The 17,686-nt window shown below is 42.8% G+C and overlaps 1 protein-coding gene across 5 annotated transcripts in view; it reads left to right on the top strand.

The window, feature by feature from the left end:
• The window catches only part of cald1a (caldesmon 1a), a 65,967-nt gene that overhangs the window by 32,101 nt on the left and 16,180 nt on the right, over positions 1-17,686 (top strand). For 2 of the 5 annotated variants that reach the window (XR_005696320.1, XM_040035110.1), the window contains exons 2-8: positions 1,314-1,399; positions 9,039-9,176; positions 12,522-12,957; positions 13,053-13,085; positions 13,175-13,285; positions 14,977-15,080; positions 17,132-17,399. Coding sequence is in view for 4 of the 5 variants with exons in the window: in XM_040035110.1 (XP_039891044.1) it covers positions 1,323-1,399; positions 9,039-9,176; positions 12,522-12,957; positions 13,053-13,085; positions 13,175-13,285; positions 14,977-15,080; positions 17,132-17,399 (1,167 nt within the window). In the remaining variant the exon portion in view is untranslated. Of the gene's footprint in view, positions 1-498; positions 559-1,313; positions 1,400-9,038; positions 9,177-12,521; positions 12,958-13,052; positions 13,086-13,174; positions 13,286-14,976; positions 15,081-17,131; positions 17,400-17,686 lie in introns of all 5 variants that reach the window. The other 3 variants (XM_040035111.1, XM_040035113.1, XM_040035114.1) reach the window with 3 other exon arrangements.

The following is a 17,686-nucleotide window of genomic DNA, read 5'->3' as shown; positions in this document are numbered from 1 at the left end:
CTCTCACAGTGCAGAGGCAGGGCCGTGTTTACTATACAGGCTCAGAAAGGGGGGAGGACACTGGGTGAGAAGATGCAGTGGGGAGGTTGAGCATTAGCGGGACCTCTTGTCCTCGTGGTTTCTTTGAGAATGTCGCTCCTGTGCATTTCCCATGCATGTGCTCGTTGCTGTAGTGTTATCACGCTTGTGTGCGCGTGTACCTGATGTGCAGTAAGCTGTGGGGACAGAAGAAAAAGCAGACAGAAGGCACAGGAAATCGAAAACAGTTCAGCCAAGCTCTGACATGGCGGTAAACAACACAGGAAAAGTTAGCTGTAGAGATAGGGAGAGATAGAGAGAGGGCTCAGGAAGGGGTGGGGGGGTCACTGAGGGATGGAGGGAGGGACGACTAGCAGGGAGGGGAAAGAAGAAGAAACATTCGCCTTTTCTGTCAGCTGAAGCCGGACTGTGGGAGACTATCACTGAAAGTTTGTGCCTCTGTGTCTTTGCTTGGAGAAGGCATCGTGAGGAGCTGGTATGGTGTGAAGGGAAAATACATTGTTTGAAGTCTAACCTAAGGTATGACATGCATGATTCTTTCTTTTTGGCTTTCCAAAAGCATTTTAAAGCGGTGTCTCTTTCCCCACATTCTTGGTCTTTAGATATCACTTTATTCTCACCTTTTTCAATCAAATGCTCGGTTAGCATTTGTTTGCTATGCCTCCCGGTGTGTAGTGGATGTTTTTGTTGATTTAGCACAGAGATGTGTGATGGGAAGCTCAACAGCTCCTGGGTGGTCTCAGGCCTCACAAGCACAGCCTGTCACGTACCCTTCCAGAGTATTTTTAGTGAGGGTTTCTCGTAAGGGATGGAGTTAACATCCTGCCTTGGCTTTTCCTTTCCTCCTTTATACAGCTTTCGCTATCATTTTCTCTCTGGTTCTGCAGTTTGTTAACTTTGATTCCATCAAATTTGTGTCACTTAACAGAAGGACAAGGCCTCACACTTGTTGTTGTCATTGCTTGCAGAAAGAGATTGTGTTTAAAGTTCTAATTCTTATAAATTTTCGCCTTGGTTGATTTGGCACCACCTGCGGCTGATATAGTAACAGCAGCAGTAACAAAAGTTAGAAGTAATCACAGAGTCACACGCATTGCCTTATCTATCAATTCCATGGTGGGAATGACACATATGACAAATATAACAATAAATTTACAGGCGTAATTAGAGTATGTAAAAATATTCATATAGAGGTTGACTATAGCTTTAAAAAAAAAAATTCTGGCTGCTGACTGAGTGAATTAATGTCTATTTTTTATGATGTCTCCGCGTAGGGCACAACCATGGAGGAAATGGACTTTGAGCGGCGCAGGGAGTTGAGGAGACAGAAGCGGGAAGAGATGCGCCTGGAGGCAGAGAGGTGAGACATGTTGGTGTTTGCAGATTTCTCAAAAGGTGTTTAAGAAATCTATCCTCTGCAGTGGCCTAAAGAACACATACAGACCAGCTGCTTAGATTGTTTGAATAGCCTCTACTATTTCAAGGCTCTGGTAGTTTCAGTGCACAACGCACTTACTTTGATGCGCACACCAAGCAGAAAGAGCAAGGATTCAGGAGCTAGGTCTTTTACAAAACATCAATCAGCAAATGTCGACTTCCTTAAACCAGGCTGGAAGGAGAAAAAAAGAGCTGATAAGAAATCTGATAGGAGACGTGATGACCTTTAATGTTCAATCGTGCCCTCCCTCCCTCTTTCCAATTTTCTCTCCCAGATACCACAGCCTTCTGAACCGCCTTTGATTCACTGGGGAAAAAAAAACGGATTAAACTAAAGTTCATTTCAGCAAATTGATTGAGTGGTAACCGGCCAAGTGCAGTAATCAAAAAGAGTAAAAAGGGGTTTTTATTGTGAGGATTTGATACATAGTCTGCCAAGGAGGTATTTTCACAAAAGTCTCTTCATCTGTGCTGCAGCCCTTGCAATTAAAGATGAGGTCGATGTGGATGCAGATACTGGCCAAGGTCACTTGCCTCTTAGAAGCATTTTATTACAGCTACTTGCTCCATCACTCATGGAAAACAAGCTGACATAGTCCTGACCACTGCTGAATACATAGATGGTTCTCTCTGATAAGTCATCTATATGACACAAAGAATGTGTAAGGGCATTAACTGTAGTAAAGAACAAGGCCCTTTGCTCAAGGTAAAGTAGCTTTTCTTGTTTTAAGGAAAATGTCCGTGATAGTGGGTATACTTGGTAATAAAAATTCAGGGTCAAGTCATTCATCCAGTTCTAGGAAGTGTGTCATTCATCTAGTAAATGCATGCCTGGATACGTTAAATGTATTTCCAAGTTATTTTCAGAATGAGAACTTACGGGACTATTTTTGCTCAGTCATTTAACTAAACCTACCTGAATAGAAAGCTTAGAACGAAGAAAGATGGTGAACAAAGCCTGACTACATTTCTGCTTCATAAATGTTGGCAAGTATGAGAATAGATGCAACAAACTGCAGTACAGGAATGTTTAATATTTACTTGTGGTGCTAAAAAAAAAGAAATAAATTACCTGTAAATTAAAAATGGCTTTGTATTGTTTTTCTGTCACTTGGGGGCAGCAAAGCAAGCTGTGCGCATTAGCATACAGTATTCTTACTTTAGTTTATCTGATATGGCCTAACAGTTGACAACTGACTTTGTGAAACTGACTCCTGTTAATGCTGAATGGATTAGCATTAGCAGGATTTTCTGGCATTCTGCTAAAATGAATGTGTTTTTATCTCTAGCCAGACATTAAGGAAACATATATTTTTCAGCTGTGCTAAAAGCTACATAGCATTTGTAACCTTCGATAACATTATCTGTCTGTCATTTGCTTAGTACAACAGGTTTATGTGAGCTCTTTTGCTGAACACACCAGCTTACTTACAGATAAAATAAGACAAGCTAGCCAAAATGCTACACGCTCTGAAGCAGAGAATTTATGAATATGGTGGTATCTATCATGTTATACGTAGTCACGCATGTCATTGTATTTTTATAACATGTTTCTGGAATGTTTTCATGCTAGTAGCAAGAAGTAGGAATCATCAGACGCCTCAGAAAGCTAAAACCTTTAACTTTTGCCTTTTAAGACGTATATTCCTTATTTCCCCAGCTGTACCCTAAATAGCTGATTGGAGTGAAGGTCAATGCCTCTTTTAGCTTTCACAGCCTAAAACCCCCCACTGCTGGAATTATTTATGCATTTTTGGAATGTTTATGTTACATGGAGAAGATGGAATTTGGCAGAAAGTGTAGACTAAAAAAAAAAAAAGAGGCGACCGAGAAGAGTTGTGGGCCGACTGGAAGAGCAATGGAGCGAGAGTGAAAAAGGGCCAGAGTCGTAAGCGCCCTCAACATTTACATTTTCAGCTCGGCGGGAGTTTCTCCGTGACTGTTTATTTGGCCCGAGCAGCAATAATTTCAGCTGGCAGGCGACGCGCCGCTCCTGTTATTGATAAAAGATTACATCTCTAAATTGTTTCCATTTCTGCCAATATGTTGAAACAATCAATATTTACATGCCCCCTCTTGGTCGGACTAGTCAAAACCACATGTTGTCTCGTTGGCTTGCTTCCATTCAACCATCATTGAGTGTGCTGTGAGAAAAAGGAGACTTTGGGGCCATATAATAACGGCTGAAGCAATGCCAAATTCCTGGCTATTATAAGTGTTTACTGGCCAGGTCTCCATGAGCTGTTTCCTACATGCTGGGATGCTGCGATTGTGGGCTTCCTCACGCCAGCTCTGTGCATGTCACTGTACTTGAGAGCGCATGTGCACGAATGTTAGGACGCTTCCACGCAGCGAGTGTTGGTGTGTTTCGGATCAGCATCGGGCGATGAAGGCTTGACAAGCTCCATTCACTTTTTAAAAATACAACCAAGTATACAAGTGTGCGTGTTTGTCGGGATGACAGCCAAGCCTTCCCTTGTTCTGCCTTGCATCAACGTCAGTTATAGCTCTAAGAAAAGGGTCATTGACGCTGTGACTCACATCGTGCTTTTGATTTCAGTTTTATTAAGCAAAGCCACACACATACACCCCATTTTTCTGCTCAAAGGTTTCTCACACTCTCTGGCGCTCTATAATTCCCTGCAATCCACGCCGTTTGTCGGCGCTATAGCAATCAGACAAGGAATGTCTCTGCCTTTTTCCCCCCGCTTCTTAGCCAATGAATGCACATAGATGTGGAATTTTCCCAGTCAATTCACTGACCAGAGGGTATCTGCCTTGGTTAAAAATGTTTTTTTCTCATGGAGCCTACAGAAATGTTGCTGCCACTCCCTTCCCAAATGAAACTCGTGTACTTGAGCAGTTAATCCTCCTGGATTTGGCTATTAGAAAGCATTTGATCATACGCAGCAGTTTAATCTAACATAGGTGACTGTCTGTGTGAAGGCTACTCTGAGTGATCACTGTTTCAAAGAAATACTATGACTTGTGTGCTGAGAGCAAGGTAGTCTCACTATTCCTTCAATTTTAAACTATGAGGTAATGTTTATTCTCTGAGGCCTTTACTTAGCATTTCTTCTTTTATTTCCTTTTTTGGGAAGTGTTTATTTTTGATTTTTGCCATTCCCCACCTCCCGATCACCCTCCTCTGTCTCCTCCCTTCATTCTTTATGCATCCCATCCTCCTCCCCCTCCTCCTCCTCTGGGTCTTGCTGTCTTTCTTCTTCTCCCACCCCTCCAAAAACCCACTTTCATTTTCTGATTATTCTCCTGATTGTTTCCCTCTCCTCCTCTCTTAAACTGTCACCTCTGCCTTTCCTCTCATCTTCTCCCCGCTTCTTCTTCCTTTTGATCCCGCTCCTCCACTTAAATTGTCAACCCCTCATTCTCCACTTCCTTCTCGCTCGCTCACGGTCCGTTTCTCCGTCGCTTCTTTCACGTCTTTTTACCGTCCTCCCTTTCCTCCTCATTCTTACATCTGCGCTGGCCCTCTGCCTCAGAGACTAGGAAGGGTTGAGGAAATAACACCCATCCTCCGTGAATGACATGCCAAACGGTCCCCCGCCCTGGTTGAACGGACCATTCGCAACGTGACCCGGTCCTGCATCGTAAATCTTTGCCAGCTTCTAAGCTGCTTTGCCACATCAGCATTGAAGGGAGTTAAGGCTACCCTTCCTCTCTTAGTTATTTTCAGATGCATGCCATATTACCTCATTCATCTTCGAGTAGAAGAATAAATGCAGTCTAGAAGGACTGTACCACAGCTAGCAATATGAATTCTTGGAGCTGGCCCAGCAGAGCGCAGGGTGGGGGGAGGGACAGACGGGGGATGTTGTGGTTCTGTGGGCCGGCAGTAGGAAGGGAAACAGTCCAGAGAGACCAGCGTGGGAATGGGTCAGCATTTCTGACAACTCAAGCCAAGCCCCCACCCTCTCTCCCTCGCCCTAACCATCCCTTCCTTAACTCCCCTCTCCCCCATCTGCTCACAGCAGCCTTTTTCCCTCCCTCCGCTGTTTTCGAGCTTCCTCTTCACTTTTCTCCCTTCCTTCCCTCTGTCCCTCCCCTTGCCAAGGAGGGGTGAAGAAGTCTTTTCTCATGAGCTTTTCCCAAATTGTTTTCACTGACATTTCTGAGATATTTTGCTGTAAAGAAAATATTTGGACATACTTCTCCCTAATAGGCTCACTGATGGCGATGTTTAGTGTGCTTTCCATGCAGGCGGTTTAAATCAGCGAAAACACACTACTCAGGGTGTGAAACACACGTTATTCATATGCTGCCACGGTGAAGTCCACGGCATCCGTAGTAAAGCACCAATAATGGGCAGGTTTCTTTTATTTACATGCTGTACTCGGCCACTCAAGAAATAGGCGTATGGTGGAGACTATGTCCTGGTAACCTGCAATTTATTGCTGTGGCTTCACATCATTTTGTACAGGAAAAGTTGTCGACTATGATAAAATCTGCAGATTACTCCTTTTTCCATCATTGTGCACACCCCTTCCTTTCCCGTTTTTCATTTCCCACCTCTCCACTTTATCCTCACTCTATCCCATTTCACTTGCCTGTTCTCTTCTTCTCCTATTTTTTCTTTCTTCCATTATCCACCATTCCACCTCTCACCATATTTCTGTCAGTATGCTGATAGACTTTGGGGGCCTCGCTATGGAAAGGGATATTAAATCAGGGCTTTTATTGTGTATGTGTCTCCAGCCAAGGCTGTGATTGACAGGAATGCTAATTCAGCTTTCAGGAGTTTTTTCTGTCTTTCTTTCTTCCTTTTTTCTTTTTTTTTTTTCCTACTGAGGAATCTTTAACCCTGAGATTGTCGTCGTCACCGCCACCAAGGACTCCTTTGTTCCATTTTTAGCTGTTTTCGTTTTCTCATGACATTCGGTGCTGTTTCTGGGACGGTTCAGTCCTTCGGGAATTACAGCAGTTGTTGTTTCACTACTTTTTTTTTTAGGTCTCACAAAAACATCACTCTGCTCTGATATTTTAAATAAGGGTTAATGTACTTTTTTTGCAGTGGAGCTCAATTGACCTTAATAATGAATGGAAAAGAAAAAAACTCTTTCTTGTATTTTTTTTGTTTGCTAAAATGTAAATATTGTGCTAGTGCTCTCAGTGTACAATGTATATCACTGGCCCGCAGGGCTGGAATTCAGGATAGACCCTCCTCTGGATAAAGCTGATTTTCTACACTCGGAGATGCTGAATAGTTTAAACTAAGCAGACACACATGCACATGTGTAAAGCATTGCCTGACGTCACTGATGTCACCGTCCCACAGGTCTAACTTGGGCGTTAGCAGATTCATCTGTTCTGTTATGACTAACCCTAACATGCCTCATATGAGAGGGAGAGGGGGTTGGGGGAATAGCATAGTGGGTGGGGGAGGGGGGGGGGGGTGTTGTTCACAAGCTGTAAAACCTCACATAAACCCTGGCGGCTTTAGCTCGCCTCACCACACGTGTTGTAATTAACATGCAACGGCATGCTTCGCTGGCCGGCCTCAAAGGCTGCGCTGCGATGTTAGGTAGCTGGGCATGTGGTGAGCAGTGGAAGTGTAAAGGTCAGTCGGGGCAACACAGATCAAGCATGGAGCTGAGTTCATAGATGTCAGGTGGCCAGAAACACTGCACTGCACAATTTGATACCTTAAAAAAAAGGAATAGTTTCAGTGTTGGGTAGTATTGCATTGTTCGATATATGATATATAATTTTACTTTTGGGTGTAGTCTCTTTTCCTTAAAACTGTCTATTGTACTTCACTTGAGTTTCCTGCATTCCCCAGACTGACTTTGGACAGACCCGAGAGAAAGGCCTGAACTTGTTGCTTTCAATCAAATTTAAGAACATAAATATACAGTAGCTTGCAAGCCAGTTAGATTTTTGGACAGTGGAGTCTTGTTTATGATAGCATGCAGCCGCACCCTGTACTTAAACCTTTGCGTTAAATAAATAATTTTATAACTCGCAGCATGTCTCTGAATGATTGTGTGAGGTATAATGCAAAAAACAGATGTTTGCCCATGTTTTAGACATGACCTGCAATGACCATGCATCGTCTGCTGTGTGGTTAAATGCAGCAGGAGTTACGACCCATGTAGCAGCTTGCTTTTGAGGAGTAAACTTTTATTCTGCTGTCTAAAGTTCTCCACAGTTAAAACAATGGCACAGCTGCAATGCAGCAGCTTCATTTGTGATCTCGCCCCAACCGGTCACAGCAGATGGCTGCCCCTCCCTGACCCTGGTTCTGCCTGAGGTTTCTTCTGTTTAAAAAGAGTATTTCCTTCCCACTGTCGCCAAAGTGATGCTCATAAGGGGTCGTTTGATTGTTGGGGTTTTCTCTGTATTATTTTAGGGTCTTTATATTATAATATAAAGTGCCTAGAAATGACTGTTGTTGTGATATGGTGCTATATAAATAAAAGTTAACTGAAACTGAATTATCTGAAAGCCACCAGGTGGTGATAGCTCTGGTTGCAAAAGGACTTCCAGGCCTGTAGAAGTCTATGGCAGAACGGCTTTGTTTCACACTCCACAAACACACTCCTGTCGAGTGTATTATTTCGAGTCATGTTAAAGAAAGTGAAATCTATTTTGAAAATTTAGTTAATACCTTGTTTCATAATGGAGGATTATTTGTGTTAGTAGCTCATTGGTTAAGCTTTTAGCCATACGGTTTCTCTTTGTCAGATCCTTTGGGGGGGGTTTCAGCAAAAGCTGAGCTTGTCTATCATTTAATTGATGCGTGCTTCAGCTATGCACGCACCAAATACAGCTAAGAGAAGTTTTTATTGTAGTATATCAACTGATTCGCACTACAACCTGGTTTGCCTCTTATCTGTAGTTATTTTTATTTAATTTAATAACTGTACAGTACTCTGTATATAGTAACCATTGTCCATATGTAAATATGTAAGAAAAATGTGTATGTTTCGGTCCTGTGTACTGTTTGTTTGTCTATGTGTCTTTCTGGCTGCTGTTACAACCAAATTTCCCCTTGTGGGACAATTAAAGGATTATTCTATTCTATTCAACTCTGGAAAAATACGATTGCTAAATTTAATGCTGTATTAAATTCTTTGGAAGAATTATGAACTTTTAAGATTACACTGGTTATTGGCCAGTGTACACACACACACACACACACAGCTCTCCTGCTTCCTCCGTTCCTGCACTGACCGGACTAGTACAAGCTGCTGGCCAGAAACACTGTTTCACTGCTCTCTTATCCTTAGCCAAGCCATGTCTCCAGACAGAGTTTTTATCAGCTCGTGAAAACTGCAGCCACGATAAGAAGTATTGGTGGTTACACAGCTGACAGCTCCACTTGATAGAAGAGAAGGGGTGGGTGGGGGGGACTTGGGGTAAATCCACCAGATTTGGTCACTGCGAAGATTACAGTCCAATTTAAAGAACCGCTCACTTTGAAGTTTCTAACTGCTAAGCTAAATTGAGGATAGGGAGAAAGGAGATGAGGGGTTGAAAGTTGAAAATAGATAATGCATGCCTTTGTCTTCTCACTCTCTCTTTCTTCTTTCGTCTTCCCGCAGGATGGCAAGGAATGATGATGATGAAGAGGAGGCGGCCCGTGAGAGGAGGCGCAGGGCACGCCAGGAGAGGATGAAGAGCAGGGAGAGCGAGGAGCCCAGCAGCCAGTCGGACAGCCTGGTTATGACCAACAGCCACAGGTATAGCAAAACAAGCTCTCGTACGTAGTCCAGCAGACGACTGATTGGCTCCCTCTTTTTTTTTTTTGGATCGGCTGCAAAAGCGAGAGAGCACCAGTAAAGTCCAACTAATAAACTCTCAACGTAATGTCATTCTCTGGGTTTAGGGTGTCAGGGTGGAGCTGCATGGTTAGATAGTCTACCGCCAGACGTTTTTGAGAAAATAGTAAGCTTTAGTAATTTAAGTGAACTAGCCCATGAAAACCCCCAAAAGGAGAGGTTCCAGAGTGTATATGAGGAGTAAAAAAATCACTTCTCTAAAACCTAAAGTCTCCAAACACAATAAGACTGCGGATAATTTATAAGTGCAGGTTTGAGATAAATTGTGTTGGCTACAGTGGAAGTGGTGGGTCGCTCTGACATCTAGTCACACAGACACTGCTTTGTGGTGATGAATGTTTCCTCTCTGTAAGCTCTTAGATACATCCTGGGGTGGTCAAACAACAAGGGGATTGTGCAGAAGGATGCTGAGATAGGACCTAGTTCTTGCTAGCCATTGTTGATTGTGCAGATGCAAGGATAATGTTTGGCAGACTTTTAGGTCACAGTATTGTGAGTCATGCTCTAGTCATGCCTCAAGGTGGAAGGATAGTCACTGAATATTTTAGTTAGAAAATATAAATACACTTACTCCACACTTTATTAGGTACATCTTGGTAGTACCAGGTTGGGCCCTCTTGTGCCTTCAAAACTGCATTAATTCCTCATAACAGAGATTTAACAAGTTGCTGGAAACATTCCTCAGAGATTTTGGTCCACTGCAGATTTCTTGGCTGCTTATCTCCCATTCTACCACATCTCTAACAGGAGATCTGGTGACTGTGGATTGAGGCCTGGTGATTCTGGAGGCCATTTGAGTACAATAACCTCATTGTCAGTTTGAGATGATTTGTGCTGTGTTATATGGTGCATTATCATGCTGCATGTAGAAATCAGAATGTGGGTACACTGATCTTAAAGGGATGGACATGGTCAGCAACAATACTTGGGTAGGCTGGAAGTGTGCCAGGAAAATATCCCCAACACCATTACACCACCACCATCAGCCTGACCTGTTGATTCAAGGCCAGATGGCTCCATGCTGTCGTGTTGTTTATGCCAAATTCTGACCTTACCATCTGAGTATTGCACCAGAAATAAAGACTCATCAGATCAGGAAAGATTTTTCCAGAAAAAAACAGATCTTCCAATTTTGGTGAGCCTGTATGAATTGTAGCCTCAGCTCCCTGTCCTCACCTCACAGGAGTAACACCTGGTGTGGTCCATCAGCTATAGGCCATCTGCTTTTGATTTGATTTGAGGTTTGATATGTTGGGCATTCAGAGTTGTTCTTCTGTGTCCCTTGGTTTTAAAGCGTTGCCTTCATATCAGCTCGAAGAAGTCGGGCCATTTCTTCTGACATGAACAAGTTGTTTTCGCCCAGAAAACTGTTGCTTCCTGGTAGGGCTGGGTCATATCATACCGGTATAATGTTGGGCAACGATAGAAAAATGAAATATCGCGATAGAATATGGGTAAAACGCGCAGTGCCTTTGTTTTCATACGCCCATGGCGGAAAAAGCATGGCGGCGAAAGCAGATCGTTGAATGAAACGGATGAACCAAAATTTTGTTTGTTGGTTTGTAAAACTGCTGCAACTTCAGTGGTGTGGAACTGGTTTAGCTTTCATCCATCAGATACACAACAAAGCACTATTTTTGGTAGAGCATGCTAGCGGGCCGTTGTTATTACCGTGTTTTTTGGAAAATACGGCACACTTAAAATCAATCCTTTGATTTTTCTGAAAATCAACAGTGCCCCTTATAATCCCGTGTGCCTTATGTATGAATTCTGGTTGTGTTTACTGACCTCGAAACGATTTTATGTCGTACACGGCGCTCGAAAATCTGTCAAATGTTTCAGTACGACTTTGCTAAGCTACGAACCCGCACAGCTTGATGGATTGTCGGAGCATTACGGCTATCGTAGGCAGGAGCCTCGCGGAGTGATACGTACTGTGCGTCAACATAATATTACCGTATTGTGTGTGTATAACCTATAAAGTTTTGTGGATATTATACATGGTTATGCTGAGGATATGTTGGCCAATTTCCACTGGAAATGCCTTTTGGTTAAACTGTCAGCAAGGAATTTGCATTTGCACTGCTAAATTTTTATATAACTTTAATGCACATAAAACACCTGCTTGTTTAAGTGAAAATACATTGATGGGGGGGGGTTGCACTAATAAAGTTGTGGAGTTGTAAAGTATTTTGTCTAGTGTCAATTATATCCTCAGTTATATCGTTATCGCAAATTTTCAAATGTATATCGTGATAAATATTTTTGGTCATATTGCCCTGCATGGATATTTTCTCTTCTTCGAACCATTCTCAGTAAACTCGAGCGATGGCTCTGTGGGAAAATCCCTGCAGATCAGCAGTTTCTGAAACACTCAGAAAAGCCCCTCTGCTACCAGCAATCATGCCACGTTCAAAGACAAATCCCCCTTCTGATGCTCAGTTTGAACAGCAGCTGGTCTTGATCCTCTCTACATGCCTAAAAGCACAGAGACACAGTGATTGGCTGATTAGATACGTGCATGAGTGAGAAGGTGACCAGGTGTACCACATGAAGTAGCCAGTAAGTGTGTATTTTAGTCACGCTGAAGCAAAGTTTTATAAAAGACTATCTTGGTTTGTTTGGAGGTCCTTTAGCGCAGACAAAACTAAACAAATTTTTTTTACACATTTGTGCTCTGATGCAACGCTTAATCCTCATGTATTTGGTAATGTTACACGTTGTGGGTTAAATTTAATGCCACAGCAACTATTGACTCGGCATCCAAAAACATGCTAACTATGATAGCATGTTAGCATGCTATCGTAGTTAGTATTCAGTCCAAAGTTTTAGCAGGTGTTAGCATGGCTGTAAACTGTAGGCTATGGCTGTATCTGAGCACATACAAAAGTTCCCACCTAAAATCCAAATTTCCATTCATTATAAGGCCTCACCTGAGTTTATTTGAAGAGCTGTGGTGAAGACCAGTCAGTAAAGCCATGGGTCTACATTTTCTGCTGTTCTTGGCTATAAAGCTGTCAGTAACAATGCAACCTCTTTCTGGAAATTATGATTACACAGGGGTTGCGGCCTTCCACCAGGGGCAGCTCAGAGGTAACAGAAGATAATGTCATGGATTATCTTTCCATGCCCACATTTTTATAACGGCTGACGTCTGCTGTGACCTCACCCCTTCCTCCTCTTTGACACGAATACACACAATGTGACATTTGTGCCGTCTCTCTCTTTCTCTCTCTCTCCTCGTAGTGTCACAGAGACGGTGTCTGTGAGCAGCTCTTATGGAGGCGGTGGAGATGACGAGGACCAAGCCCTACTGGACCGCATGGCCAAACGTGAGGAGAGACGGCAGAGGCGCATGAAGGAGGCGCTGGAGAGACAGAAACAGCTGGACCCCACTGTGACGGAGGGCAACGACAGCACCGCCACGGAGAAAAACAGCGCAGAAGAGGAGAGGCCCTCCTCCTGGCGTAGGGGACGTTACCGTGACAATGACGACGAGGCTGAGAAGATGGAAACCTATAGCTCGAGAAGAGAGGAGGAGAAGGAGCGAGAGGAGCCGAGGGAGGAAGAGCAGGCTGCCCCTGAAGGGGGAGAGGAAGAAGCGGAGGGGGTAGATGAAGAGGAGGAGCAGCCAGTTGCAGTTGTGGAGGACAAACCGAGAAGGTCTTACTTGAGAGACCAGGTCAGTTATCAGGTCACCGTTCTTCTTTCATGTCAGACATTAAGTTAAGCTGGTTTTACCGACAGCCTTGGCACATTTGATCCTTGTTTCTATAGGCTTCAGCTGAAGAGCCTAAAATTCAAAACAAGGTATGGTTAGTGATTTGTTGTCTTTTTTGTTACCTTTGATTTGATCGCTGAGCTTACTTTCAAAGAACTGCTATAATCCTTTTTCATAGGACTTCGCCGAAGAAGACAGACATTCGGTAGTCAGTGAAAGTTCAAATCAGACCAAGTCGTCAAATTCAGAGGCTGGGGAGGATACAGTAGCATCAGGGGAAGCTGAAGAGGTACCAGAGGATGATAATGTAGATAATTCACAGGGGAACGAGCCTATGTTACTAAGAAATGACAGTGAAGAGGACTTTGAGGTATCTGAATCAGAAGATAATGAGGTATCATACATGCGGTAAGAACTTCAGTAGAGGTGTGATGCACAGCACGTGAAATTTCTTTGGATAACTTCAGTGTCTAACTAGACAGAAATGTTTACATGTTAAACCTCTCAATGAGACATCTTGTTGACATGTTGATTTATGACACTGAAATTACCCGGACACCTCGTGCCGTCTAGCATGGTTTGCAACATTTGCAAACTGGTAATGACAGGTCTGCGTTTGATGAAGTGCGGTTTACAGCCGTGTGGTCAGACTTTTCAAAAGGTTAATGCTATGCTCCACGGAGTGGTCACATTTTTTTTCTGCATGTCTTCCACCTCAGCCATGAGTGCAACAACACATCACATTACACTGGCTCCACTTCAGCAACTCAGTGAGGCATCAGGTCATGTTTTGATATCTGTCAAAAGTTTAAGATTGCAATAAACCCTTTTGTACAGGGCACTAGTGTTGTCCCTTAGTTGATCCAATGTCTGGAAAAAGCTCCTTTAGGTCGTATTCCATCACTACCAGCAGATTGCTTCACTCACGAGTAGTTTTAATGTAAGACACCAGCTTGTCTGCAAACCGTCACCAGTTTTTGCAGTTAAAATTCAAATGTTCGACTGTCCTTCTTAAAAGTAAAAATTATGCCTTGACACTGGAAAAAAAAAACACATTTCAAAAGCACAGTGTTTAGTATTTATTTATTTCTGTTTGTGGTTTAGGCTGCACTTGTCGCTGCTTCAGTACAAAAGTTGGCGAGTGTGTGCAACAAGTTGGTGTCTTCCATGCAAACTGCGGGTGACCGCTGCAGTTGCCTTTCAGTTTTTGCTGCTGCATCATATAGTTCTTTACAACCACTTTCATCAAGCGACAGCAAGCAACCTCCCATAACCACTCGTTAACTGGTGGACGAATGTACATTTTCCCTAGTATCTGGCAGTTGCCAACCAGTTGCCAACCAGCCTGTGTAACTGGGGCCAGTTCCTTCTGATTGAAAACAGAGGGTTTGAACTTGCCTATTAGGGGTTACCTGGACATATGGCTGTGTTTTAATGTGGATTCACCACTTCAACATAGACAGATAGATACCGGTAGCTATGACAAAAATAGGGAAAAGCATATTTAACTGATGACGTCAGCATTTTATATTGAAATGGTGTCAGTGCAAGAATAAGAAAGTTTATAGCGCTTTCTTGGTAAAGATTCATAATTTGTATTACATTCATAATATATCCCATGGTCTTCAAAATTTGACTGGATATGTACTTCACAGAAATAGTAATTATCACATATAAGACTTTAATTATGTTTCTGATTATGGACAGCAAATGGATGTAGGAAATACCCAGCTGGAGACACTCCCAGTGTGATCACATGTTAGATAATCCTTTGTCAACAGTAATCCTGGAGTGGACGTAGTGTGATGTGATGTTCTGTGTTATTTTATTTGGGCGTGCTCTCTTTCTCTTATGGGATATCATGTGATGTCACATGATTGAATCCAATCACACTTCACTCTATGCACCTTTCTGCCTACCTTTGTTGTTCAGTATCACTCTATCTTGCTTTCTGTGTGTGTGGGGGGGGGGTGGCTTTAGGTGAATGAGCCCAGAGAGGAGAGGGAGGATCAGAGGAAGCACAACGGAGGGCTGCATGAGGAGGCGCCTCCCAAACAGCACAGGAAACCTGAGAGGACCACCAGGTACACAACAGCAACAAAAGCACACACTGTCTCATTGTCACCCTGAGGCCAAACTGGGGATAGCCCAGTCCTGTGAATTATTCAAGCGCCTGAGCTGTCAGCAGTATCGCTCAGATTCGTGTGACAGTTTGACGCTCTCTAATTTGTGAAAAATCATAAAGACCAGAATGCAATTTGTATTTACACTGTTGCAAAAATGTGAAGATTGCCAGTAGTTTGTGTCATCTAACTCGATAAATGTTCTGTTTTTTACTGCAGACAAACAGAAATTAGGCTAATATTTTCTCATTTTCAGTTCAATATTTTGTCACCTATCTGATAATGGTTATTTAAGTCCTACTAAAAAAGATAATGATGCCTTTATTCTGAAGCAACAGGTGACTAATTCGTTAATGAAACCTGTATGCCTGAATAAAACACACAGACTCAATGAATGTGACTAATAGCAGCTGCGCTTATCTAATCTTTCTTGCAAAAAAAGGCTAGATATAAAAAACCACTGAGCTACAGTGCTGTGCATAAGTCCTGAGCCGCCACTCATTTCTTCATTTACTTGTATTATTTGAGCAGCAATTCTTCAGGCATTTATAAAGGTCTTTCAGACTTTTTCTTTGGACATTGGCTGTTTTTCACACTTTTCAGTCCTTGCACCCGACCATTTTCAGAGAAATGTTTTTGTTATGCTACTTAATGCTGACCTGTGACTCATTCAAGCATAAAAAAGACACCTAACTCCAGAGATGAGTCAGTGTTCTGTCTACACATAACCAATAAATTTATCTTAAGGTACTTTATTGCTAGCAAGCAACATTTGTTCCCAGATCTTTAGTTGAATCTGCAAAAAAAAAGCAAAGAACACAGTCTAACAGACATGAAATAGCTTTTTTAATCTAAACGACTATTTTAAGTCTCAAAAACTTGGTATAGCTCAATGTAAAGTGTGTTCTTTTCAAAATAGAGGGAATTGTAAATTCAGAAAGTACATCAGATCCAGCATGGAATACTAACCGGAAGCATGTGATTGGCAACTGCTTCGGTTTTTAGTGTGACAATAATCAGCAAACACATTGTCAGTGTAGTAAAACACAAACACAGTGGAACACCATCAGTCATGGATTGGCATCCCCAGAGCCCTTGACCACAACATTACTGAAGCAGTGTGGATCAAATCAGCAGAAAATGGAACAAAAGGCAGTAAACATCCAAAAAAAGAGCTTTGGGTGTCCTTCAAACAGGCTGGAGAACTATTTCTGGAGACTACTTAAAGAAATGAGAAGAGAGTTCAGGCTGTGTTAAAGAATTAAGGTGGTCATACCGAATATTGATTTTCAAGTTCATTAGAATTCCACAAACTCTGATTGTGCCTTATATATTGTATTTTCATTTGTGTTTGCACATTTCAGCAAATTGCTGGACTTATTTCTGCACAAGTTTGATTTTTATGAAGAAGCTCAAGACCTTTGCTGATATATCAGTGACTCTACTCTTGTCCACTTGTGGAAAAGTACTGCAGTAACTTAATATACCAGACCCAAAGGTCAGCTGAAAAGATCAAACTACAAATAACCAAAGCTCATTGTGACCGAGTGCGAGGAGAGGACAACAGTCTGTTGATAAACAACATTATGTACTGCATTTTAAAGGAAATTAGTTTTATCAGACAGAAAGTTATGTATGAGGCTGACATTTATCATTTATTGCACAGGCTGGTGTGAAAGTATAAACATGTAGCCCGAGGCTTCTGAAACATAATTGAAAAGCAAATCTCATTCAGACTTTCAAGAAAAACACGTTGTTTTTGTTCAGCTGGCAGAGTGGCCGTGTTTTTCTGTCACAGGTCACCTGCAGTGAGTTCTCAGGTTGAAACACTGGAACGAAACGTGATACCGCCTGTAACTTTATCTTTGCAAACGTGATTGCATTTGTTTGTTGTGTGAATTCCATGAAGGCAACATCTTCTTCTGGTGTGCATTTGAATACCTGGATCAAAAGGCAACCAGCTTTCCGTTCCGACCCGTGTGCTGACCCGTGTTTTTATGTGTCCTTCCCAGCCGCGGCAGCGTGCGCTCCCCCGAGCCTTCTGCGGGTGATGACCCGGACGAGGACGCCCGCCTGGAGGCGGAGCGCAAGCTGGAGGAGCTGAAGCGTCGTCGCGATGATGCGGAGAGCGAGGAGTTTGAGAGGATGAGGCAGAAGCAGCAGGACGCCGAAGCTGAGCTGGAGGAGCTGAAAAGGAAGAGGGAGGAGAGGAGAAAGGTGCTGGAGGAGGAGGAGAGGCAGAGGAAGGAGGAAGAGGCAGAAAGGAAAGCCAAAGAGGAGGTGGATGTTTTGTTTTGTTTTACTTAACTTTTAAGCTGTTTTTACTCTGTTTTATCCCATCTCTATGTAAATGTTTTGTTTAAAAAAAAATCACGATGTTATAAAAGTCTGAGCTTCAGGCAAGTGGCCGATGGACGCAAGTCTGAGTGTCATCTTACAATCGGTGGGAGACTGGAATCAGCAAAATTATTGTGCATGTGCAATGAAGTTATGAACTGGTTGCCTTCGAAGTGGATGTTTCAAAGATGGGGACCAGTTCTCCGACCACCTGCAGTCAGTTGTTGTCT

The sequence above is a fragment of the Simochromis diagramma genome, unplaced genomic scaffold, assembly GCF_900408965.1.
Source record: "Simochromis diagramma unplaced genomic scaffold, fSimDia1.1 OVJJ01000816.1, whole genome shotgun sequence".
NCBI classification, from domain to species: domain Eukaryota; kingdom Metazoa; phylum Chordata; class Actinopteri; order Cichliformes; family Cichlidae; genus Simochromis; species Simochromis diagramma.
Note: the sequence above shows the minus strand (reverse complement) of the source record. Positions and strands in the feature narration are given on the sequence as shown.